The 27,965-nt window shown below is 28.7% G+C and overlaps 1 protein-coding gene across 1 annotated transcript; it reads left to right on the top strand.

The window, feature by feature from the left end:
- The first annotated feature begins 96 nt into the window (after positions 1 to 96).
- Positions 97 to 27,735, top strand: LOC107441399 (uncharacterized). Its single transcript, XM_043043688.3, has 4 exons — positions 97 to 803; positions 12,192 to 12,265; positions 23,576 to 23,936; positions 24,872 to 27,735. The coding sequence occupies exons 1-4, from the start codon at positions 614 to 616 to the stop codon at positions 25,765 to 25,767; spliced, it is 1,521 nt and encodes a 506-aa protein (XP_042899622.2). The 5' UTR covers positions 97 to 613; the 3' UTR covers positions 25,768 to 27,735.
- Positions 27,736 to 27,965: the final 230 nt, after the last annotated feature.

Below are 27,965 nucleotides of genomic sequence, written 5' to 3'. Positions count from 1 at the left end.
ATATTCTCTCCAAAAATGAATTCTCGCCAATATTTGTCACTTGGCTTTACTTTCTAAAAAGAAGTTATTGGTTGCGGATCAGTGACGTCACTTTCTTCATCACAATAACGAGGTGGAGTTAATAATTTTTCAGACGATTTTTAAAATGGAACTTTTTGTTTCGCATGGCGGGTGAGGCTTGCGTGGTTGATATTATAAGAAATATTCTAATGCCGGCAGCTGTATTTGAATATGAAAGTGATGGAGACGTGCAGCACTGATTTGATATGCTAATAATTTTTCGTTCGTTTCAAATTTCATATATCTTTCTTTCAAAATATCGTCTGCAAACTATATATTGTTTAGAAATAGAATAATTTTAATCCGTATTCATTTACTTACTATTAATTTTACTTTTTAAAATTACTATTCTAATTCGTATTTGCTTCTCAATCAAATTACATTTTTCAATTAATCTTAATTTTATACAAAATTTTGGACGATTAAACTAGTGTGACTTGTTCCAGAAAGACTACGTTTTCTTCATCTGTGCCATTTCTGTGCTTTATTTCTAATGAAGTGAAATTCTTATTTCTAAAAATAAAACACATAAGTAGTTATATAACAGAAGAAAATGCGAAGTTCTAGAGTGCCTACATCTTTGTCTTCTGTTTCATCAAAAAGTTATGGATCTGAACGAAGTAGACATAGAACACATTCATCTAGACATTCAATAGATTCTGAAACATCTTCGAAAAGTCATAGCAAAATGAAATTTATTATTGTTGTTGGAATAGCTTTACCTATAATTGCGGCCATTATTGGTAAGCATCAATTTTATTGGACACTTATTTTTATTGAATTTTAAAATTTAAATGTTTAACTTTTATTATAATATTAAAAAAAACTAATAAGTTATATTTCAAAAATATCTTGTTTCAAGAAGCCCATTCTTCAAATCAAATTAGTAATTTCCATTGCATAAAATAATTAAAAAATTCCTTTTTTGAAAAATCGTAAAGTCTTTCTTCGAAGGTTTAATAAATCAGAAAAGGTACACTGATAAAAAAATATGATCAAAACTTCCAGAATATGGCCAAATTTACTCTGTTTCTAAGTCTATGGTAACACTAAAAATCTCTCCATAAATTTTACCGAAGCACTTTGGTAATGATTTTGGTAAAATTTACGCGAAAATATGTTTTTATAATAAGTGATTAAATTTGGTAAATGCGGTAAAATTTAATAATTTTATCATGATGTCTTAGAGCATGGTATAAAATAAATGTATTTGGTTCAATTTATTCTTTAGTATAGGATTTTTTACTAAATGTGTGATAATAAGAACTGCAATTTGCAAACCAGAATTTCCTCTAGACCGTTAACATATGAATGAAAAAATTATCAAACAAATGGTTTAAGTACCGTGAATTTTGGTCAGAATTAATTTTTTTCTTTTGTACCGAAAATGTCAATACTATGCAGTACGGTAGTTTTACCAGATATTTTTTTCTCCTTGTATAAATCAGATAAGAGTCAGGTGGGGTAAAGTGGGTATAAAATCAAGCTTTTTTTAAAAGTAAGAACTAAAGCCAAATCATTAAATTAATTTTACTGAAAAGTTTGATGTATTTTTTTAACATTGGATTCATATAGATTAAATATGAAGCATAATTTATCCATTTTGTTTTCTTACAGTAATGCATTCAAAAGAACATGTTTTGTTATACTCACTTTACCCCAGAGAGGGGTGGTGAAGTGGGTATAGCTCTAAAATTAGTACATATTATTTAAAAAAAAACAATATAAATATTCTTTTGGAAATAAAAATGCTCTTTCATAAATCTATCATGATTGTAAAAAAATGAATGCTAAAAATTTTTTTTTCGTATTAGTAAATTAAAGTGTTAATGGCTATCGAAATTAAGTTGCACTTCGGATGCAGTATATATTGATAAACTCTATACAATTTCATCAGAAAACAAAAAAAGACTGTAATAGTTTTTGGTTCATTTGAAATATTAATTAGAGTCCGAAAATCAATATCTACAGTGGTAATTTAAAGAGTTGTTACGATTATAGAGCTGTTACGATTTGTATTTTTACTCAACTTAGTCATTTTAAAAAAATTTATTTGTTTTCCATGAAAAAACTGCCATATGAAGGCAGAAACTATTATCTTGTTGTTTGTCTGTCTAATATTTCTAACATATCTGTGATATTGTTATTTCCCCCATCATTGTTTTAAAAAATAACCATTCATTTAAAAAATTAAATTTTGTGATTTGGTTTTCAGTGTTAAAAATACTCTGTAGGACTGTAATCAAATAAGTAAATTATTTTTCAGTTATTTCATTACAAAGCATTAGATACTTACCAAAGCTAACACAAAAGTTAAAAAAATATTCCTTCAACAACTTAGCTAATTCCAACCATATAACTATACTTTACCTTAAATAAGAAAACATTTCATAATAAATAGAATTTGGAAATTTATTCTATGCAGATCTGTTTTTTAGATATTTCTCTACCAGTTTGAACTAAAATTAATTATTTTTGTCAGTTTTTAATGATGTTAGAAAAAAGTTCATAAACAGCATTAACTAACATAAGTTGATCATGAACAGATAGTTTGCAAACATTAATTTTTTTGTCAGTTTCTAAAACTGAAATAATTGTCAGTAAATGTCTCTAAAAATATTAAATAAATTATCTTAATTTAAAAAGAGTAAATAGCCATTTTTACCCCATGTCCCCACTTTACCCTACCTGACCATATTTATTGATAGATTTTTGAAAGCAACACTCTAAGTGTTTCCCTTCCATTACTTTCAGCTTTGTATTTTTTGTGGAAATAAAAACTTAAATTTTGAAAACCAAAATTTCCAGTAAATTATTACCATACGAGCGGAAAATATACCATATTAGTGATTTAAATACTGTTAATTTTTTACCAAAAAACTTTGTGGTAACTTTGACAGAATTTATTTCGCCATGTGCTGAAGTAAATTAAAATTATTATTGAAATTAAAATACATTGTGTGTAAGTATTTCTCACTGCGCACATAATATTTAAATACTTTTTTTCTACTACATAAAGATATCAGTTATTTAAAACTCAATAGAAATGACGTGAACAGATAATTTGCATTGGAAAAAACTATTTTAAGTTAATTACTACTGATCTGAACTGTACAATACTGAACTTTATTCTTAGAGTTCTCTTATGTAATTCTACTTGCCTTTTATTGAAACTTTAACATTAATTTACGCATACTAAAAAACTCTCAAATTAACTCCTTTTTATTCGTTTTGTGAGATTTTTAATCATTGAATTGTTAAATGATCTATTTATCTGTGTTATACTTTATTATAAGCCAACTAATTTTTATTAACATAACTAAGAATAATAAACAAAATTTAGTTCCATGTTTTTCTTTATATCTCTTTATTAATAATCTGAGAAGTTCAATTCCAAAATATACATTTTGTCAAAAATTAGTAGAATTTTCAATAACGGTAGTTATTCGAAACAACTCATTACTGAACCTAATTCTGTCTAATTAATAAGAAGAAATGATTTACTATAGAATTTTACTTAACTTTGTCATTAATGGAATAAAAATGCATGGCACCGATGTTTAACAGTAAATTAGTTAATTTCTAAACATCAGTTTACATTGTAGGGAGTAATAACATTTAATACAAAAACTTACCACTTGAAGTGATGTTATAAATTTTTATAAGAATGCACTATTTTTAGTAACTAACCACCTTAAATGATCTACTAGTTTTTTTTTTAAATATATCTGAATTGAAACTAAATAATACTACATGAAAACTATAATTTAATACTTAAGCTAAAATTAAAAAATATTTTTTTCATGTTGTAAGGATTTAGAAAAAGAACTTTAGAAGATCCTAAATTTAAAATTGCATTATTTATTTATTCTTTTAAACTTATATATGTTTGTTAACTTATATATGTTTGCATTTTATATACCGTAAACCGGGGCGAGTCTACCCATTTTAGTTTTATTTAATTTTCACTATTTTAAATTGCAAATAAAAATTTTTTACCGACTGAGGACTTGGTTCAGACTCTAAGGAAGATGGCGCTGTAGTAGTTTGATCCGTTTTTATTTATTTAGTGTCTTTTTAACCGACCTGTTCAAACGTCTTTTGAGAGATTTGTATTGAAAATCAGCAAACTTTTAGTTGGTGCTCCATAAGTATATTATTATTATTACTATTTTCACTTTGGTTAAGTGATAAACTTATCTAAGACTAAGATTGCATTAATTTTAAATGAAAAAAAAACAAAACGAATGTAAGTTTTGCTGTTGTAAACAAAAAGCCAGAATTTGCGGGGCGAGTCTACCCATTCGTATTTAGTTTTAATAAAGCATAATAATATAATTTAGAACTTTGTTTATATTAAAATTAAGTCATTTTAAATGAATTTAAGTATATTATTTTAATTCTGCATTGATAAATTTATCATTAATAAGAAAATTTATAGGTTAAATATAAATATAAATATAAAATATGTTTATTTTACCTATTTTTTCAATTTTTATATTACAAAATTAACTTTTTTTATTTAATGCAAGTTAAATAAATTATTATTTATTATTACAGATGGTTCGAAATTATATTCGCAAAACAAATGGATTTAAATGTTACAAAAAAATGCCATGATTTTGTTAATAATCTTTAATTATTATTATTTATTAATTATTTAATTGTAAATTTATATTAATTTTAATTTATTTTTATCAACAGTAATCAGAAAAAAAAATTTATTTTATAATGTTAATGATTATAAAAACAAAACTGTGATCAAAATGTGATAATCGATCAAATACTCAATTTGTGTTATTTTATGAATAAAAAAATGGAATATATAATAAAGTTATGAATTTTACTTCATAAATATCCTATATAGTAACTAAAATAAAAATTTAATAGTAAAATTTGATTCTTTACAATGTTAACATTCATTTTAGTAGAATGGGAAGACTCGCCCCTTACGAGAGATTTGTCAGCAGTTCTATAAAAATATACAGTAACAGCGTAACTGTTAATATTTTCTAAAATCGATTTCACAGCTTTAAAGAGGGAAAAATAGCGATTCCGAAACACCTATTAAAAGCCTTTTTTCTTTAATATTTACAAAAGTTTGACTACTTGAAAGTTGACAAACTGAAAAAATGGGTAGACTCGCCCCGGTTTACGGTATGTCATATGTTTGTAAACTTATATAAGTTTGAAAAATGTTGAATTTAACGAACAGAAATTAAACAGACGAGAATCAAGATAAGATTTATCTTGCATTCTAAGTGAGATAAACTCACTTTTTTACCACCCCAAAAAGAGTTAAAAATATTTTTTTGAAAGAAAAAAAAATCCTGAAATTTTCAATATTTTATGCATCGATTCTACTAATAAGGCATTTTCTTTAAAAAAAAAAAAAGTACTTAATTGAACAGACTTATAGTGGTTTCATTTGCTGGTGAAATTTCCTACATAGATAGAAGATTAAAAACTTCATTTTCCCTTTATTTTCATTTTCATCACAATCCAGCTATGCTCACCGACTGATACTGAAAAAACTGATTACAAAACGGTTTATCTGTGAGAAATAAACGATTAAGGTGATACGTGTCGTTGAACTTGAAATATCTCCGAGGGTTTTTATTACTTTAACCAGACCTTAATATCATGGGTGATTTTTAATCCATTCATCCAATAATAAAAAAATAAAAAAAAACTGTTCCTATGGATTTTCTTAAAACGAATTTTCATTTGGTTGTTGTTAATCGTAGTTATAATTCATAAATTGATAATAATTAAAATTTTAAGAGTTAAGAAATCATATTGTTTAGGTAATTACTATTGAAAAGAGAAATTATCTTTTCGCACTAACAATCACTGGCTAATTTGGGCAATTTAATATGCTTATTAACTGAAAAGAGAACCTTTCATTTGCTCTGTTATCATTTATGCAACAGTTTTAAAACCCTTTATTTTCAATAACTGCTCAGAAAAACAAAGTATAATTAAAACGACCAAAATATGGCAAAATTCTAAATAGTGAAATTCTGCTGGCTCTATCTGAACAGCAAAAAGTATGGCAATGATTTTGGTATAATTAACAATAAAATATTGTTTAATAATTTTCGTTAAAATTTAGTAAATGGGCAAATATCTGAGTGATTTAATCATGATACCCAAGGGCAAGGAATAAAAATCAATTTATTTGTTTAATTTACTTTTCAGTTTTGTATTCTTCCTAAATGTGTGAATTGTCTGAAATTCTGGAACCACATGAACAGAAACCGTTACCATATAAATGATTTAAAGACTGTATATTTTGTTTTCATTGCCAGAATTATGGTTATGTTTACCAGAAATGTCTTTATCACATGGTACTTTTTTTTTACCAGAATTCTTTGTCTCATTGTGTCTTTTTTAACAATTATCTGCATTTTCAATTGCAATTCATAGGTTACGCTTAAACTTCAAGACTTATTTTTTACAATTTCTCACAAAAACTCTAATTAAAAATTGATGTATCTTTTTATATTTAGTTTTATAATTTAACCATTCAAAACATGACAAAATGTTGAGTGACTCTATCAATCTGATTAACTATCTTATGATAGAATTACAATATTTTAGATTAGCTTATGTTAAGATAAAGTTAACAATATTTTATTTAACTTACAATGATTCTCAATTAGTATGAAATATGTTGAAGATATATATATCATACAATTCACCGAAGAAAAATTTATTGATGAACCTTTACCATTGATAATAAAGTCACAAAAACAATACAATAAGGACATAAATACTTCTTTATTGAATGCCAACTACAAATAAAAATCTATTAGCTCTACTCAAAATAGTAAATATGCTTTCACATATGCCCTTTCTCTCATAAATATCTCAATAAATGAACGAAATAAATGGACAAAAGTGGAAGGACATTGCTCCAAGCAATCAGTGGAAGAAAATGATCCCGTCCAAAATATTTCGCATGTTTCTTCAATCGACTATTTGACTTTTCATCCTCTTTAGAGCAGTCATCCGTCTCTCTAGGTCATTAATTTCTCATAATAATGCCGTACTTATGAGTGAACATACTAAACTTCGTTTTGTTCCTTCCTCGACGTCGATTATGAGGCAGACTCAAGACTAGCCTAAACTCGACACGAGCTCGATTATGAAAAGTAGATTTCTGGCTCAGGTTTTAGTACCATAATTTGACGCGTTTTTTCTTCGAGTTTAATAAAATTGGTTTTTCCAAAATTATGTCGTATTTTATGTCTAAAACCGCGATGACTGGGGGACAGCTATCCGAAGAGGCTATTTAGGTTCGAATCCTGGAAACGATTAGGAAATTCGTACAAAGCCAGCAGCTCCCGTTGATAAGATCAAAAGAAAATATTCTCATTGGCGGAGGATTCAGGGGGTTGAAGTTTTCTTCCGTCAGGCTAATTATGAACGTTTTCATGATTTTCTTTCCAGTGTAATGCAAATGTGCATTAATTTCCCTTGAAATGTCCTTAACGATAGAGGCCGACTTTGTTACAATGCTTGATGAAGATACTCCTTTATTTTCTGGGTTGAGCTTAACATTTGAAGCAATGGAGTTGGACAATGATATTGTCAAGCGTTGCTAAAACTTTGGTGATAAATTTAAATTATTAAAATGGGTACCAAATCAATTACAAATTATCATTACCAAATCAATTTACTGTTTAACAAACCAGAAAATGAGGGAGATGATTATTTAGAGAATCAAAAAAATATTTTTTGTAGAATAGAAATGAAGTTAAAGAAATCTCCGCGAATTAGGAGTAGATAGGGAACGTAACAGTGCTTAAGGTCTTCATATGTCAATGTGTTGGACCAGGGTAGATTAATAATGGTAGTTGTTTTAAGTCTTCCCAGCTTCAAATGATGGGCACGGCAATTATGAAATGCTGATCATATTACATCCATCTTATTGTCGGTCTCGAAATTACTAGGTAGTGATCTCAATGATGCGGCTAAGTCAATAAAATTTCTGTGGCTAAGTTAGTCTCTCCAATAGCCTCCAACAGGCTGTTACAGGCTTGCATTGCTTCACATTAAGGGTAGAAAATATTTTTTTTAAGAGATGGAAACAGCAAAATAATTTTCATGAAGAAAACACTATTGAGATCAGAATGAGTTAGCTAGGATAAAAATAGTAAAAAAAATTACCTTTTAACACATTTAAAACACTATTGATATCAGTATGAGTTAGCAAGGATTCAAATAATGAGAAATTAGTTTTATTATTTGATAAGGAATTGATAACTTACGTCTTTTACTAGAAAAAATCCTTTAAGCTTTATCATTAAATAAGCAAATTTTAAGAATTCTTTTTTAAATGATTTGAATCCGTCCTTCCTTACATATTTATTGTTATCAGTAAGGATTTGTCAAAATTCAAGAATTTCTCATTTAAATGAGCAAACACAATAACTTTGATTTCTTAATTTTCCTAGTTCCTTTTTTTTGTTGCTAAATTCAAAAATATGCATATATTGTATACTAAAGAAAATTTAAACACTTATTATCAAATTAAAATCTTTGTATAAAATAAGAATGCTTATTTACTTCAAATAAAGTTAGTTATTTAAAATTTTAAGATTGAGGTAAAATGTAGCGATTTTAAAGATGTTTTAGAATTTTTTTTTTGTATATTTATTTGCATTTTCTGAAATCGATGAAACTATAAATTAAACGAATAATTTTATTTCGTCAATAATCTGGTTTTTTAATAATTGGTAGAAGCAGACTTTTCTCCGTCAAGAGCTTCAACTGACGCACGAAATTCTGAAGGTGCTTCTCCAGATAATAATTTTTCATGTTTGTTTCCAACTTCAAAACAAGCTGTTGCATAACCAATTTGACATTACTGTCACAAATTCGAAATGTTGGTATTTCAGTTATTTTTTCTTAATTTTTTTGCACGAAATTCGTAAAATTTTAATGAATTTCCTTTTTAATCTTAAAAAATAAAATTCCTTTTATTTTCATTTTCAACACTTATAATTAAAACAGCTAAAAAATTTAAATAGTGGATATTTTGTTTCAAAAATGAACAAAAAAAATGTTATTATTCGGACATAATATTTTCAATTATATAGAAAATGGAGTTTTGTTTTAAACTTTTTACATTTTTTAAGAAGGACTCAGAAATTTTTTAAGCATATTTACTTACTTTTTGAATCGTACAATAGCGTAAAAATGCAAAATAAAGTATATATTATTTAAAAAAAACATTTATTTTACTATTATTAATATAACCAATTTGTTTTAATTCTACACTGAGGAAAAAGTATGGTCAAAAGTTAGAATATTGTGAACTTTATCGTGTTTCTGGCTACATAGGAACACCAAAAAGCTATGTAATTTTTACCGTAAGAAATAAATTCGATTGGAATTAATTGGGATTTAAAACAAACAGGAATAAAGATGTTTGAGGAAATTATGAGGAAGATGAGGAAAAAGTATGGTCAAAAGTCAGAATATTGTAAACTTTATCGTGTTTCTGGCTACATAGGAACACCAAAAAGCTATGTAATTTTTACCGTAAGAAATAAATTCGATTGGAATTAATTGGGATTTAAAACAAACAGGAATAAAGATGTTTGAGGAAATTATGAGGAAGATGAGGAAAAAGTATGGTCAAAAGTCAGAATATTGTAAACTTTATCGTGTTTCTGGCTACATAGGAACACCAAAAAGCTATGTAATTTTTACCGTAAGAAATAAATTCGATTGGAATTAATTGGGATTTAAAACAAACAGGAATAAAGATGTTTGAGGAAATTATGAGGAAGATGAGGAAAAAGTATGGTCAAAAGTCAGAATATTGTAAACTTTATCGTGTTTCTGGCTACATAGGAACACCAAAAAGCTATGTAATTTTTACCGTAAGAAATAAATTCGATTGGAATAAATTGGGATTTAAAACAAACAGGAATAAAGATGTTTGAGGAAATTATGAGGAAGATGAGGAAAAAGTATGGTCAAAAGTCAGAATATTGTAAACTTTATCGTGTTTCTGGCTACATAGGAACACCAAAAAGCTATGTAATTTTTACCGTAAGAAATAAATTCGATTGGAATTAATTGGGATTTAAAACAAACAGGAATAAAAAGAATTTCATTCTAGCACTTTTGGTTGATAAAATGCTTCTAGATTGAAAAATATTTATTTACCTCCAAAATTCAGTCATCTTTACTAAGTAATTAATTAGAATTTCTGATTTCAGGAAGTAATAGTAGATTAAATATCTTTGTAGATAACCGAATTAACTTTCTGCCTAAAACATTATGAGCAAACAGTTAAAAAAATGGATATTAAATGAAAACTGAGAAAACTAGGAAGTGATTTTTTTTTAAGGTTGAGTGCAGATAAGAACTAATAAACAAACTGAATCTTTTAAGAAACCCTGATATTCAAGTAGAAATTATCTCAAGGCACAAGGCATTTAAAATTTTCACGACAAATACAAATCAATACAAATCTTGCAATTTTATCCAGAATTAACTTTGATGATTTATAAAAAGTCTCTTTTACCAGCTAATGTGTTTATTTATTTTTTAAATTAATACTTTTCTATTTATTGCATATTCGTTAATGTATTTGCTCTATTTTTATTACAGTTTATGAATTGTATATAAAACAGAGGGATAATTTTAGAATAGTCAAGTAAGCAAAATGTGTCATATGATTGCGGACAACCTGAAAGTAATTAAACCAAAAAGCTTAATATGATTAAAGATATTTCATGCTGACTATAAATTTTTTTTCTATATTTCAGAATTTATATTTATGAACTTATTGGAACTCCAAGCTCATATTTTTTGCGAATTGAAAAAATTAGCCCGGTTTACGGTGATTAATAAAATTGTCTTAGAAACATAAAAAGTATTTTTTTTATTTCGTTTTATTCTTGACTGTAAAAAAAATCTTGTAAAATTTATGGTTTCGAATTGGCAGGTGGGTTGGTTGTGTAAAACCATAAAATTTACGGATTAAATCGGCACCATCAATGGTGTTTTACCATGTAAGTTTTTTCCCCCGTCCGTTATGAGACTAGTTTTTACAGTGACAATACATTGAAAATAAATATGTTGTCTCATCAGACTCTTACTATTTGTGAACAAGTTTTCTCTGGGAAAGTTACGAAGAAAATCTGCGCTCGCATCAGATATGAATATTTTACGTGGTCGAATTTGTTGATTCAAATCTGTTTAAAATCAATTAAATAATTATAAGAGTTCCTGATAAATCGAGTTTTAAATATATGACTTATTTAAAATTCGATTTCTCAGGAACTATTCGCCAGATTTCGCTCAAATTTTGTATTTTTCCATGCAAAATTACCAACTTTAAAATTATGAGAAAAATTGTATACCTTACAATTCAAAATTTTAGAGATTATTGTTTAATAAAATAATAAAAAATAATAAATATTTACTAAAACGTATTTTTTGTTTGGCGTTATCTTTCGATAAAAAAATTTATAATTGGTTGCAAAAATTTTTAAATTCGCTATTACATGAAAGGGGCTAAACTTTGGATCGCACTCCTGATCAAACTCTGGGGCCATCTGATTGAGGCCATCCCCAATATTTTGGGTGTCATAAATCCGAATACGCTGAAAAAAAAGGTATCTTTAGTCTGAGAAAGTGCGTTTTTGTGTTTGATTTCGTAATTTTTAATATCGTCTGCATTAATTAATTAGCAAATTTGAGTTCAGCCTCTAGAATCATTAAGATGGAATCCTAGAACGTGAAGATTTGATCATTAGTTCAAAAGTTATTCAGGATGGTCCGTTTTTTCTTTCTTGCGCATTGTACGTAGTATAATTCAGGCAGGTACACTCGTTAATTTTATTTCTAATTTGTTATATTTTATGAGAACTGTTACCTTTGCTCATCTTACCTCTAATTACCCTATTTATTATACTTATATAGTCAAGCATTAAGGATTTTGCTTATACCGTATGGTACACGGGTAAAATCGCCTAAATTATGCATGTATACTTTTAATAATTTCCTTGTAAAAAGTAGTTGAAATGTTTCTTAAATTTAAATTGTTGCAATTAGTTCAAAAACTCATTTGCATAATATAAACTAGTTGTATCATTATATTTTAGGTATTGTCGCATGGGCTGTTAGTGCAGACAGTGCATTTTATGCATCTGATGATAAAACACTCCGTAGATCGGACGTAAGTTTTTTTTCTCTCTCTCTTTTTAATTACATTTATTCTTGTTGTTAAATGTAACAGTAACTATCAGCAATATTTAAACAATATGCTTTCAACGAGTGTAAATTCAGAGTATTAGTTCTATTTTCTTATTTTTCACTTTGCATTTACTCATAATTGTCCAAATTGTAATTTTTAAATTGAGTTTTGTTCGTAACTCGAGAATGTTGGTATTCTGAAATGTAATTTAAAATTCAACAACAATATCAATCATCAAGCTTAACCACAATCTAACAAATAATTATTTGTACACGTGTTAAAAGTATTAAATTCAGACATTTAATAGAATATGCACAGAATCTATGAAATGTTTAAAATTAGGTAACAAGAAATAATATGATTTAGAATTTCGTCTAGACATTACATAAAATGTCAAAAGACAAGAATTCAGAGTATAAAAAAGTATACCAAAACTGCAGTCAATCTTTTTATTGCTTTTTGTTCCATAAGGTATGAGTTAAAAAGTCTGTAGAATAACCAACACCTAGCTTTACTATAAACATCTTGACTCGTGCATTGGAAAGTACAGACTTACAATGGGTGTCTTTCAAAATTTTATGAAATTTCTATCATCAGTAATAAAGTTAGCGAAGTTTCAGCTGAAAAATTTCTAGTCAAAATAATAAGATGATGATGAAAAGGATAAAACGGAATTTCTTGTGCGGATTAAAGACATAAGGGGCGCTCAGGCCATTCTTTAAAACAAATTTAGACAATCATAAAAGTAAAGCTACACATTATATTTTGTCTCTTAAGGATAGACCATGGCAGTGCACACAACATTCTTCTCGAAGATTTGGTTATAACAAACTGTTTTCAAAATGGTTGCCGTGTTTGCTTACAATAGGATAAGAAAAAAGTGAGATTTTTCATTTGTATTAGGCAATAGATGAGACATGGATCAATCACTCGACTAGGTCTTCAAATTCTTAAAGTGGTCTTCAAAGAAGTTAAAAACACAATAGTTAGTCAAGAAAGTTTTGTCAAATGTTTTTTGAGATAATAATGGCGTCATATTTTTCAACTACATAGAAGAAGGAGTATCTTCACAGGGACCGGCTCAAAGACAATACGAGCGTGGCGCTGGATTTAAAGGACCCACTGAGGAAGACTTAGGACCTGAAGATAAGGACCTGATCTTTCTTCTTCTTCTACATCTGATTTTCGACCACCATCTAAAGCATTACAGCCGATTGCCAGCCACCATGGTCTCAGTCATTTTGTCCCTTCTAGAACTATTCGATTTCTCCATCTATTAACTCCCGTTATTTAACCACTTCTCTACTGTATCTAACCATCTTGTTCTAGGTCTTTTTCTTTTTACCGCTGGTGTTTGGAAGGTTATTTTGTAACATGATTTCCAGGATGATCTTTAGGACATGAAATAAATAAATTGAATAAATTAACAAATTAAGTAAATAAATGTTTTACGTTTAGAAAAATAAAATAAAGAAATAGTTATAATCATATTTATTTTGCTTATTTTTTAGGGAGTATTTTATACATATAAGAATTTTCAGGTTTTTAATAGCTTTTCTATTATTTTCTGACAAAAATACGCACTGGAATTATTTTCCTAGAATAAAGTACTCTATCTTCACTGCGCAGGTATTAAGGGGAAAAAACTAATTTAAGGCTTCGTTTAGGCAGTAGAGCAGGACCCAAATTGTAGAGTTCCAGCTCCATAAATAACATTCAGAAAAATTATAAATTAAATGAGAAAAAAATTCCAGGTTTTATTGAAATTTAGAAGACTTAAAAGCAATAATTTCTATCATATTTTCAGCATTTTTCATAGTTAGGAAAACTCAAACAAGGACTTAAACACTTGGCCGACCGAACGAATTGCGTCTGAACATAAGCAAGCCACCGCTAATTTTTAACAGCTAAAACTAATTGAGTTCCCAAATATTGCCAACAAAACGCATTTATAAACTTTTGAAAAAAAATGCTTGAATTAAAACTTATTTATTTTAATTCAAATGGCATGAGTTTGATTCAATAATGCTTAGTATTTTTTCAAAAAATGTGATATCGATGGATGTATACAAGAGCACTCTCCAGACTGCACTTTAAAAAGTTTTGGATTAATTTACCGGAAAAGTAACAGCACTCATGATCTACTTTTACCTTAAAACTGGTACTTTTTACAGTAAAATCGCTTTCACCGGAATCAAAAATCCGATATACCGTAATTTTTACAGTAATAATTACCGTAAAATCACACTAATTAAATAAATATTACTGTAAAAATTATGGTATAGTATTTTACGGTGAAAATGGATTTTGTGGATGATGCCCCCAAACTATTATATATAATACCGGAATTTTAACAGAGTGATCTGAACTCATTATTGTACTAACACGGAATATTTCGAGTGCAATCGAGTTTTGTTACAATATGATCAACATCTTATCTTAGTCTAAAAAATACAGTCTTGAGTAAATATTCTTAAAACGCTTTATAATAATTAATTTATAATAATTAAACTCTTTATAATAATGTGGAAGCTTAATAAAAACACAAATTGCACTTTTTCCACTCTCGCAAGAGATTTTCTTGGAATAATTTAAATGTTCTTTTCTGTTTCATTTTTAAAATAAAATAAAATATAATTCGCAAAGATTTTGCCTCTGTGATACATAAACAATTAAAGCAGATATATAAGCCCTAATAATAGTGCGGTGATGTTTTTGAGTGGTTGCAAACTTAAACAAACTTGCTGACCTCAATTGAAGACCAAAGTGGAAGAAAGTTTATGTCAATTTTTTACAAAAATTATGATTAGTTCGTCATCTTTTGAGGATTACTACTTTTTAACAAATTAATAGCGGGAAAATTCAGTTTTCCTTAAATCGCTTTTTTTCTGAATAATGCTTTTATGAACATAAACCATTTTTTCACCTTGGGATTCAATTGTTATTTCACTTAAATATAGTAGGAATCTAAATTTTCTGCCTTGGTCAATATGTAAATATTGTAAGAGGTTTCCTACACCTCTTAGAAAACTTTAATAAGGGTGACGAAAAAGAGACAATCTTCACTTATTTAAAAAATTTATGACCACCCCTGTACGTTTTTTTAAAGAAGATATTTGTGCCCTACCAGACCTCTAAACGTTAAGTGGTATTTTAAAAAAAAATTCCAGCAAACATTTAACGTAAATTTACTATCACTAACAAACTCTTTTATCACAGTAGCCCCACATCTATGGGCTCAAACAAGCCCTGCGGAATCATTAGCTCGTTTAGACTCAGTATTGGTTAATTACAAAAAAAAGGCAAATCCAATATGACTCTAAAAGTATGTCATAAAGCATATATTCATTCACAATATAATATCTTAAAATGTTAAACAATGAATAAAAATAGCGTTAAGTCACAATTAAAGTAAAAATTAAGATGTCAACTTCCTACTTTATTGGCTAGTATTTTATCTTCTTACTACGTACAAAAGCGTAACACTGTTTTGCTATTTTGCTAAATTTTACAGGGAATTTTTGAGTGATAAACAACACAATTAATCCATTTGTCTACTCTGGCCATCTAACCACATTAGCCCCTATTTATTGTAAGATCAAACACTAAGTTTAACTAAATGCAAAATAAATTATGTTAAATGAAAACTTTTAAAGAGTGATTAAAGCTACGAAATGTTGCCATTTTTTTATTTCATGATATGGAGTATGCAGTACTCTTATTTTTCTGTTGCACGTAAAGGGTTACATAAAATGTTTCATATTTTTGCTAAATTACTTTATTTATTTTTAAAGAAAAGTGCAGTTTAATTTTATAATTAAAAAAAATATTTTGTGAAACTATGGTACATGGTACACAATACTATGTCATGGTATACAATATTATGTCAACCCATTTGACGATGGGAACCAAATTTTAAGACAAGCATTATTGAAAAGTACGGGCTTTTTTAAAAAACAGGCATATTTAAAAAAATATTCAAGGTAGATTTATAGTTTTTCTTAATCAAATTCTACTTTTTTAAAATTAAATAAAATGCTTCTGAAAACAATATGAATCCCAACTCTTTCTTCATGTAATGTAAAAAATAGATTACTGCATTTAGAAAACTCTATGCATGAAAATATAACGTCTGTATTTCGCTACACTTCATGTATTAGTTTGATCCTTAAATGTTAAAAAATTTGAAAAACTCTCTTAATTTTAGCACAGTAATCTTGAAAGAGTTGAACAATGGGTGACGATACTCAAAAAAATGAACTAAAAAAATACGCAAATTTACAGATTTTCAAGTTCTAAGAAAAATGTTCCCGAATTTGAGCGGAATGTTTACACGAATATTTTTCAGTTGAGATTTAAGTTTTATGCTCGAAATAACTTTATTTTAATTGAATTATATTTTCCTGTGCTTGTTTTACTAAGTACGATAGAATTAGACACAATAAAATATTTGTGAATAATCATACAGGAACAGGAATAATTTTTATTTTAGTTTGAAATTAATTTTAACAGCTGAGAAATGAAAATTGTTATAAATTACTTCACTACAAACATTTCCTCTGCATTTTCGAAAATTGATAGATTTTTAATTGAAGTTCCGCGATAAATAAATAAGAAAAAAACAAATCTCGCAAATTTCTAGTTGTTATAAAAGAAAAGAAAAACAATCATTGTTAAAGGAAAATATAACTGCGCCTACCGTTTCTATGTCGCACGTAAATCAGTTTGTTAAAAAAATTAAATTATTTTCCCTCATCGCAGCCAAAACATAATAAAATACCTTCCTATTTCCAATTATGCCATTACATAGTTTTTCTAAAAGATTAAGACTAAATCGAAGAAATCATTGTTTTTCAGTTGTCGTTTAAGAAACGAAAGCGAAATTTCGAAAATTGTGACTTTTTATTCACCGTTATCGTGTTTAACACTAAAGGTAGTTTACATCTTTATTAGAGCGAAACATATCTGCACCTACGATGTGCATCATTGAGCACCATATAACCTTTAGGGAGTAAATTGTATTTGGCGATTTTATTAGGGTAAACAATCGAGGAAAAAGAAAGTTGTCATATGTATGTTGTATCATTGACCTCTTGCTGGAAAATCCTCCCGTTTCATTTCAAGGTAATTGAATTGAAAGCATTTAAAAAATAATTGTTTATTGTTTAGATGTTGTTTTCACATGCACTTACATGGCTATGACTAGTTATAAGAAAATTTTCATCGATAATTACTTTTTCAAAATTAAGGATATGACTTTAAAAACAAACATAAACATATCTAAAAATAGGTTTAAAATTTAAATATTTTATGGAAAATACACACTTGTTTTTAACAATAAATTTGTGTACTCGTTTTTCCATAAAATTCCTTTATTTTATTCCTGATATTCCTTTATTATTTCCTATATTTGAATAAACAATATACTAGTTAATAGAGAAATAATAGCTAATTAATCCTTGCCATAAATAATAGCTAATTAATCCTTGCCATAAATAATAACTAATTAATCCTGCCTAATTAATCCATAAAATTTCTTTATCTGCATTCTAGTATTTAACCTACATTTTTAAACTAAGGATTAAAGTTAAAAAAACTTCTTAGATTATCTTAAATTTAAACACCTTTACTTATGTTCAAAATTAAGAGAATTTTCATATTTGGTCGATTATCTCCAGAACAACTGAACATATTTTTAAAAAACATTAGTTTGAACATTGGTTGATATAATACAAAAATAATTACCATTTAACAGTTACAATATCAGGGCTGATTGTGATCTGGAAAAAATCCGTATTTCCGTATTTTTCGCTAACCGTCATCCGGAATTTTCCGGAGATCGAAGGTTCAGATGTTTCAAAAAATCATTGATCACAAAAGTTTCCGGAAATCAAATTTTCAAAGGCGGAACTTAAAAACACAGTTTATTTTATTTGTTTGTAAGGGAGAGCCAGAGAGATACTTTGTAAGCTTATATTCAAGATTAATATTAGTTTTTTATCAGCAAATAGTTATTATAATCATAAACTCAAGAAAGAAAGACATATTTGTAAATTTCAATTACTTCTCCAGGTTATCATAGGTATGTGTAAAATTTTAAATATATTTTAAGTAAATTAAGAAATATTGAGAAAAAGGAATAAACCTTGCTTAAATTTTTTTTCTGATTTTTCGATTTAAACTTTTTTTTTTTTACTCAAGAAATTTTCCGGAATTTTGACTTGGGCTCACAATCACCCTTGCAATATACACGCATGATCATGCATGATCAACACTCCCGGGAGTAGTATGTATTATAAAATGGTTTTAGAATTGAATAAAAAAAATGGTATAATAGAAATATAGCCCCTTCAGGGGGGGTATGGCCCATATTGAGAATAAGATAGTTAACTAGTTCATGTATCAGTTTATCCCACTTGTCCAGTAATGCTGTTTTTAGACACTGTTCGGTATTTCAAATGCCCTTCTCAGAGCGTCTTAAGATATGCTCCATAGGGTTGAGCTCTGGAGTTCTGGCTGGCCAATCCAATCGGTAAACATTTACATTTTCCAGAAAGTCGTCAACCATAGGTGCAATGTCTGCTGTATTTTTGCCATCAATTAAAATGAAATCAGGACTTACTGCAACTGTGAAAAAGCGAATATAGCGCTTTAATTCATTTTCCTTAGATCTCACACCAGTCACAGTGCCTATTTCAAAAACATGAAGACGTGTGCGGGAATCTAAATTATGCTTGCCAGTTTTGCTTACCAAAAGTGACCCACTGGGCACTCTCAGTTGAAACGACTTCTGTTCATGCCCAGACCAGCAAACATCGACCGGCATAATGGTCAATTTCCCGGAAATTAGATAACAGAGAGCTGGTTCTCTCCGTATGAAAGTACATCGAGAGTCTGTAGTCAGATTGAAGTGGTACTCATTAGGGAAGACATCATTTGACCATTGAACCATGCTCTAATCTCTATGATCTTTGTACCATCCTAAACGGATCCTTGTGAAGTCAGCGAAATGCAAACAGAAGGTCATCGTGCAAATAGCCCTTTCACATGAAGACTGAAAAAAAGTTACCCACAAAACTCCGCTCTTCCCTAGTCCTCATAGAGGTCATGAGAGAGCTGGGAAGCTGTGTATTCTTGTTACGCCTCGCTGTAATCAACAAGGACCGATCCTCATTGGTAATTGTAGCTCTTGGCTAACCTTGGCCATGCTTTCTCTCGACAGATTCGGAATACTGAAACTGTCTCCATAAATTGAGTTCAGTACAAATCTAGATTTGAAAATCGTGGTGGCTTGGGGGATAGAGCACTCGCTTCTGAAGGGGTGAACCGTATTCGTATCGCAGTGATAAATGATAGATTTGAATTACACACCCGACTCGTACTGACCACAGTGCTGGCATAAAATATCCTCAGCGGTAGATGGATCATGGGTGAGAATCCTCGTGGTGTCAAGCTAACCGTGGGAAGTTTTCGTGGTTTTCCTCTCCATGTAACGAGTTAGTTCCATGAAAGCAAATTTCTCCCAATACTGGATCCAGTAGTTACCTTGTCTTCTGGATTGGTTTAGAAATTACAAGGCTAAGGAGTTGAACATTGGTAGTGGTAAACTCAAAATTGGTTCTGCGGTTCAACGACGGTTGTAAAATAAAATCAAATTTGGCAATCAAAAATCAAAGATTGGCCTGCTTCAATTCCCTACAATTCGCCACCTTATTCCATCATCTAAACATTGGTGGTCGCTGATTTTCGTTGTTTGAAATAAAGTTTAAAAAAGTTGGCTAAAATTATTGAAAAAAAAGGAAGAAATTTGGCAAAATGTGCCAGCGAACGAAATGCAGATTTTGGCAAGATTTTGACAAGTACAAAGTCTATTCCTTTATTACATCCGCCCACAGAACACCTACAAGCTTACGCATTTGACACGCAAGATTTACATCATTGTTACATTTTACTAAATTGTTTTTAGGCAATACAACAAAGTATTCAAATTCTCTTAATTTTGAACACCGATAGTTGTAAACAAATATTCATGAAATGAAAAATTTTTAAATTCAGCAAATAATCCCACGCAATTTTTCTTTCGTACTTGCGTGTGCTCAATTTAAGAAACTTAGCAATAACTGCTTACCATACACTTTTGCTTACCATTAACTTAAGAAATGGAGTTTTAAAACACCTAAAATATTTGTAAATTGTCAAAGAAAAAAAAGAAATAAATAATTCTGTTTGAGTAGATAGCAATTATAAAATCCATTGAGATTGAGAATATGTTTACAAACATTTCTACCTAATTTTTTCTCTCTTTTTTTTTAAATCAGACTTTTCTGTCAAGAAAAACATTACTTTCTCGTTACAGCCAGCAATAGTAGCAATTATTAATATAATATCAAAAAAACTGTTTATTACGATACGCTTGGTTATCAACAACCATTAAAAACTCATAATAATTTGCGTAATCTCTCTATGGGTGAATTTTTTCAGCATTTTCAAAAGGAACATAACGGTTTGGAGGCAAGCTACTTTTTTTGACAAAATAACGATTTTAGAAACCTCAATTAAACTCAAAAAATACTTTAAAATGTTATCGACTTTTTCCCACATTTATTAGCTATATTAAATCATCATGCATTGCAATTGCTATTTCTGACTTATACTTGTATCAATCAGCTTATAAAAAAAATTTAATTATCGTCATATAGTTTTACAAGGGATTGCAATTTCAACCCCAATTCATTAAACATCGTAAAAAGACATTTATCAGTCATCTTACTGGTTCCTGGATTCTCATTGAAAAGAAAAATCCCATGATATCTAGAAATTTATTTTTTATTTTATCTACAAAAAGGACCCAGAATTTTCCGGCTATTATTAGCTTAAAATTAATAAAAATTAATTTGGTATGTACCCGTAAAATAATAATTAATAATAACAATAATAATATATTAATAATAATAATAATACTAAATCAGTAATAATGATAATGAATTAATAATAATAATAATAAATTAATAATAATAATAATAAATTAATAATAATAATAATAAATTAATAATAATAATAAATAATTTATTTATCATTTTTTGAATTTTATTGACCCGTAATATTTATCCATTATCTCTTCCTTAATATTAGTAGCTCATCACATTTTCGATTTTGATTTATATTCAAAACTAAAGACGTGCTACTAAAAGTGTTGTTTATTTATTACAAAAGGAATATGCCCTAATTAGGCAACATTATCAGATAAAGATAGTTAGAGGCAATTTTATAATTATTAAACATCAAATTTACTTTTAATTAAAGTAAGTGATATTTGCTTTTATTATAAATTTTATTTAAAATTATCCTCAGTCAACGTAGTAACTAAAATAATAAGTACAAAAAATAACTATTTGAAATTCTAAGCCTGTATTGAGAATAAACGTTTCACGTAATTGATAGAAGTTCCCTAAGGGAAAAAATATTTAACTAGTTTTTTTAAAGAAACCAGACACAGAAAAAGATTTTTTTTTAAATGTCTGTGCCTGAAATTGAAATCGTAACTTAATAAAAAATATTAAGTTTAAATTTTAATACAATTGAATTCGAAATTAAATCTTTAGGTCCCAAATTCTGCTAATCCTTCTATATTAAAAACTGCAAGCGCCTCCCCTGTTGTTTTGGATGCTTTTCGTTACGTTACAATTTCTTTTGCTGCATAAAAAAAATAGACACGTAAAATTTAAAATTACAATGTAGAAAAATATATGGGGAATGCGATGGAATAATAAAATGTAATATTCGGTTATTCATTCGAGAAATACTAACAGCTAAACTTGTCATTAAAAACACCACTCGGGCCACTCTATTTACCACTGAAATGTAACTACAGAGATGAAACATGACCTACTGAAAAGCACATGTTTGTTAATGAGTTTAATTCAAGTTTTCTCTTTTAAAAAGAAATCTGTTGTTGTCATTTCTAATACCACTTACCAATACCAGCAAGCCTTCTTGGCGAAAACCAAACGAATTCAAGGGAGAGGAAACGTTTTCTTGTTTTTCAGTGGCGCCATCTTTGGCCAAGAATACGACTTCAGTCGCACGTACGTCGAATCTCATTTATAGGGTGGAACGATTCACACATCCATTCATTCAACGTCATTTTGACCTGAAACGGAGAATAATCAATCTCCAATTCAGTACTCACAGAGGTATGATTTGTTATGGGAACATGGAGGACTTTGAGACCCGACAGATTTAACGTACACTAGATTATTACACGAGGTGTCTTCGGCCGACGGGAATCGAATTCATGATCCCTTGCGGGAATATCAGAAAAACTCGGTTGTTTACCGAAGCGCCCTGGTAATGATTTTGGTGAAATTAAAAAAAATATATATTATTTAATATGCGATAAAATTGGTGAATGTGGTAATTTTATCGTGATATCTTAGAGTACTAACGCAGAATTTCTATTAAGCTTATTTTTTTATACTTTTACGTTATTTTGTATTGATTTAGGTCAAAATATGTGAAAAATATAATATTTTGCATTTTGATAATTTATGGTTATGATAGGAGCATGAAACACTGCGATAACACTGCGATAACACGGCTTTTAATTTTTTAACAAATTTTCAGCAATTCTAATAATTTTTCAAATTCACTATTTTTGCTAAGATCATTTTATTTAGATCTAAGAGATAATTATTTAGATTTAAAACACAGTTATTCATCAATGAAATCTCTTTAATTTACAAAATCAATGTTTGATAAATTTTTGAATATGAATGAAGAAATGTCAAACTACTTTTATTTTAATTTTATATTTTGGTACAAATATAATTCCGATATTCTGGTAGTTTTTTAATAACTATCAGACTATTTTTTATAATTTAAAAGCACCGAAATATAATTTCGCTTGTAAGTAGAGCATCAGAAAAAAATATATAGAAGGTACACCGGTGTCCCATCTGCGTCAATACTATTTATTCGATTAAATTTGCTTTTCAGTTTTGTATTTTTTTTTACTAAATGTGCGGCAAGAAGAACAATAATTTTGCAAACCAGAATTTTCGGTAAATCATTACCATATCAACGGAATAACTTACCAAATGATTATTTTAAATCCCGTATATTTTGATTTTATTAACCATAATTACGTTTTTTTTTACCAGAAATTTTATTATTATACAGTACGGTAATTTAATGAGGTAATTTTTCCTTCGTATTAGATCTTCAGCAACGATGTTTATTTCACTTTTCTTAGTTTTACTTTCAAGCTTAAACTGTTTACTTAATGTTTTTTAGACGAGTACAACATCTCAAGAAGAAGACATTTTTCAAATAATGGAAAACCGTCATGAGATGGCGTACAGTCGTTATCCAACAGCAAACAGTCAAGATAGCCATGATTCAGAGTTATCAAGATTTGACGCTAATCAAAACCATCACCCACAAAGTCAGTTTGACGACACAGCAGAGAAAGATCCATTGTACATCGTGCATTTTGTGCCCTCCCCAAAACCCAAAACAGAAGCTAGTACTGCTGGACCAGACACTCCATCAACCGTACCCGATGATGTCCTTAAAAAGATTCTTTCTGTAAGTAAGGGAGCAAAGCCTGGAACACCTCAATTTGTAGTTTTTGCTCCAATGCCTGGAGAAGAAGGTCTGTAAATATTTTTATATTTTTTGTTTGCAATATCTTGTTGTTTTTAACATTTACCTAAATATTTACTATTACCATATGGAAATTTATGCCTTTTTCAAAATGTAAATATAATTTGAAATCTTTTAAACAACGTTTTGCTTAAAGCATACCAAACATAGGTAACAAAAGTGCCAACATTTTTAGCCCGTATAGGATATGTAATTGAAATTAAGTATATTTTATTAAAGTGCTTTCAAAATGTTTGTAATTAAATGCCAGAAATTACTAAGTTAAACAAATTTTTCAACTATGTCAGTGGTGGGATTTGAAGAGAAGGCATTAGTTTTATTAATCACTTTGCGACTTAAAATATTAATTCCTTTATCCCGAACTACATAAATTAAACTTATTTTCAAAAACTTTTAAAATATCTCCAATTAATCTTATTCCCTCTTAAATGTTTTTGTATAGCGTAAAGACACCCAAAAATGTCTAAATTACAGATAAATGCTGTTATTTAAAAGCGAATAGTCCGTAACGGATAAGATTCATTACACCATGAAGTATAAGAGTCCGCTTCTATTTTGTTGCTATGACAAAAGAAGTGGAATTAGGTTTCAATTTTCTGCAACACAAATTTGAGTTAGTTTTCTTTCCAAAAAAAAAAACCCTTAAGAAAATAAATAATCGATGCAAGTATATGTTTACCCTTAGCCCCATGTTGTTAGCTAAAATGGGAATTTTGCGGAATCTTCATATCGTTCATGTAAGTTAAACTATGTAGTTTTATTTTCGTAAGTATTTAGATTTAGCCTAGACAAAGTAAAAACAATAATGCATAACATTTTTATCATTTACTTCCATTTAGGAAAGACCATGAAAAACCTCAAAATTGTATTATCTTATGATTTCAAATACTTTAAAAATTTTATTAAATCTCTTATATTTTATAGATACTACTGAAAAAATAAATGATATGCATTTGGGAGCATCTGGTTTAAATTTTCTGTCAAAGCTTCCTCCACAAAAAACGGAAATGGATTACGACTATGAAGAAGAACTGAGGAAGTACCAAGATATTTTGAATTCAAAAGATAATTTAAAACAAACAGTGCAAGTAGGCGAAAATCTGCAAAAAACTACTAATCAGGCAGATATTCTGAAAGAATCCATGCGTTTAATTTCACAAAATTATACTTCCGGTAATCTACATCAAAGCTTCCAACAAAGCCAGCCCAGGACGGAGAGCTCAAACATTGGATTAAACTATGCAGACTTCAACAGGCCATCTTCACAAGCACCAAACTATCTTTCTCCAGAACAAAGCTACATCCAACAGAATATCAACTCTCCTCAACAAACCTATCAAAATGTGCCCCAGGCCTATCCATATGCTCAAAGCAACCAAGTAGCACAACATACTTACCAAAGACCTCAACAAGTGCCTCCCCCAGTTCAGCAAGTAGCAAACTATCCTCAACAAGTGGTAAACTATCCTCAACAAAAAGGGCTAAATGACCATCCACAACAAGCTGGATCTTATTCTCAGCACCAGACACAAGGTGGAAACTACGCGCAACCGCAGAATCCAGCCATAGGTGTCGACAGATCAGGACAATACGAACCTTTGGGCATTAAGTTAAGCCTTGGTAATGGCAATAATGAACATGCTGGGGGACTTCTGGGTGGAATGCACAGTCCCTTAGGAATAATTTCATCTATATTATCACCTGTAATAAGGAGACCAAAAGTGAACTTGAATGGCAAACTCATGTTTGGTGTCATGCTGGAAAAAGGCGTCAAGTTTGGAGACGACAAAGGACACCAAGCACCAGCACAATATGGTTAAACATCACAGATTCAACGTTATAATATTGTTTACGTGCCTTAACTTATTAAAGATACTATTTATTTATACAAAAAAAGTTATTTAAGTTATTATTGTTAAAAGCATTAAATCTGGCTTTTATCACCAGAAAAAAGCAGTTGAGCACAGTGAGACCAGGATCTGGTGATAGGAAATCGGGAAATCTTCAGGATTTCTTAAGGGGAACTATTCTTATTTCTTATTCTTTTTGCTATTATGTCTATTTTGGTAGCTCTCTGCATTTATTAATTTAAATAAGCTATCCCAACCAATTTTCGAGGTCGATTTAATTCTGGCTGTTTTAATGGTCTTAATCTCTAAGTTTTATTTTCTGCTCTATTTTTTCCCACCTGGAAAAACACTCATTACTTATTTGTATTAAATTATTGTATAACAATTATAATAAATTCTTTCTTTTTTAATATATTTCAAAGATAGTGGACACGGAATATACCAATAATGCTAAAAGCTGACTTTTTCTCAGTATCTAAACAAGATACTGTTGCAATTTGTTTTTCATAGAATATTTACCTATACATCTTTACACTGTGATAACTGGTAATACATATCTTTGGCAGAAATGTTTTGAAAAAAAAAGGAATTGAGAACCTTTAATTTCTTAAAATTTTTCTTCAAACATGCACAAAATTTATAACTCAAAAAGTATTCCTTATAACCCTAAAACATTACCACGGCATGCAACTGCTATAATCTCAAATGTTCCCAAACAATTTCAAAGCGATACCATAAGTAGTTTCTTAGAAAAAGTACATCAAAAAAGGTCAGTTTTAGCATTATTGATATATGCCCCTAAGAACATGCCCTTAAGAACATGCTTTTACATCTTAAACATTGCATTTTGGAAAGGATTAAGCAAATACTTGTAACAAATGATCCATTATAATTCATTGTGTATTTTAAGATTAAATTAATATATTTACCAAAGTTTCAAAACATTTGGGTTCGGTTTGATAGAAACTATTTTGTTAGACATTTTTTGGGAAACTTATCCGAATAGATATTTTTTAGAAACTATTTAGTCATTTTATCTCCAAAGATATTTTATATGGTATAAAAATAAATCATTTCATCATATGATTAATTATTGATCATATTGAATGATTAAATGATTCATCATATATTCAATCATATGATTAATATAAAATGTAGAAAATTGTATTATGTGTTATTTATAAAAGCAGAAACAGAAAAAATAAATAAAATTCTCAACCTTATCAGGCAGGTTATCTTCAATAAAATTTTCTGTTCCTGTTACTTTTTAAAAAAGAAGGACAAATAAACCTAAGTGTAACCAGTTAATGTTGGAGACTAGTAATCCTGGTAGGTTATTGCCCGACAAATATTTCAATGCCTCCTCCAAAGTGGGTCTAAATCTGCTGACTATGTTGTTCAAGAACATATCGAACAATTGTACCTTAAAAAATATCAGTACAGAAAATACATATTATTTAACTGTAAAAAGTCACACGTGTAGTCAATCTTAATATCGAACGAAACTTGGGAGCACTGTAGAGGAAAAGTTATTTATTCATTATTGCTTTTTTAAACATATTGTTTCGTAAACATATTGTATTTTAAGTATATATTGTTTTTTAACATATTCTTTTTTAAGCATATTGTTTTTTAAACATATTGTTTTTTAAACAAGTTTCACACCCTAAATGATTTGTCAGACATACTTGTTTTAGGTAGTTAAAATGGAAAGTTTAAATTCTTCGAGATTTAATTGACTTTGATTTGTAATCACCACTTCACCAGTTAAACTTAGGTTAACTACCTGTCTTTCTATACATATTGGTAAACAGTTTTTTTTTAATTATTTGTGCTCCTCTTTCAGAATATTTATTGTATGAAAAAATTGTAAAATAGCGATTCATTATGTATTTTTATCAAAATTTTTATTTACCAAACCAATCTGAAATTGATTTCCGAGTGTTAACTGTTCTGTATTTATTTATTTGAAATTAAGTGAAATTGTTTCATGAGCTTATAATAAAGTATGTATTTACAGTTATGATGTGTATTTATTTCAAATATTAAATTTATCAATACTACATTTTTTTAAAAACTGAAATTGGCACTATATAGTAATTACTCATTTTTATAGCATGTCTAATAAATTAATATTTTGTTGTTGAATTTTAACAAGAGCTGAGAAC

The sequence above is a fragment of the Parasteatoda tepidariorum genome, chromosome 10 (assembly GCF_982258835.1).
Source record: "Parasteatoda tepidariorum strain Cologne lab strain chromosome 10, Ptep-v5.0, whole genome shotgun sequence".
Taxonomy (NCBI): domain Eukaryota; kingdom Metazoa; phylum Arthropoda; class Arachnida; order Araneae; family Theridiidae; genus Parasteatoda; species Parasteatoda tepidariorum.
Note: the sequence above shows the minus strand (reverse complement) of the source record. Positions and strands in the feature narration are given on the sequence as shown.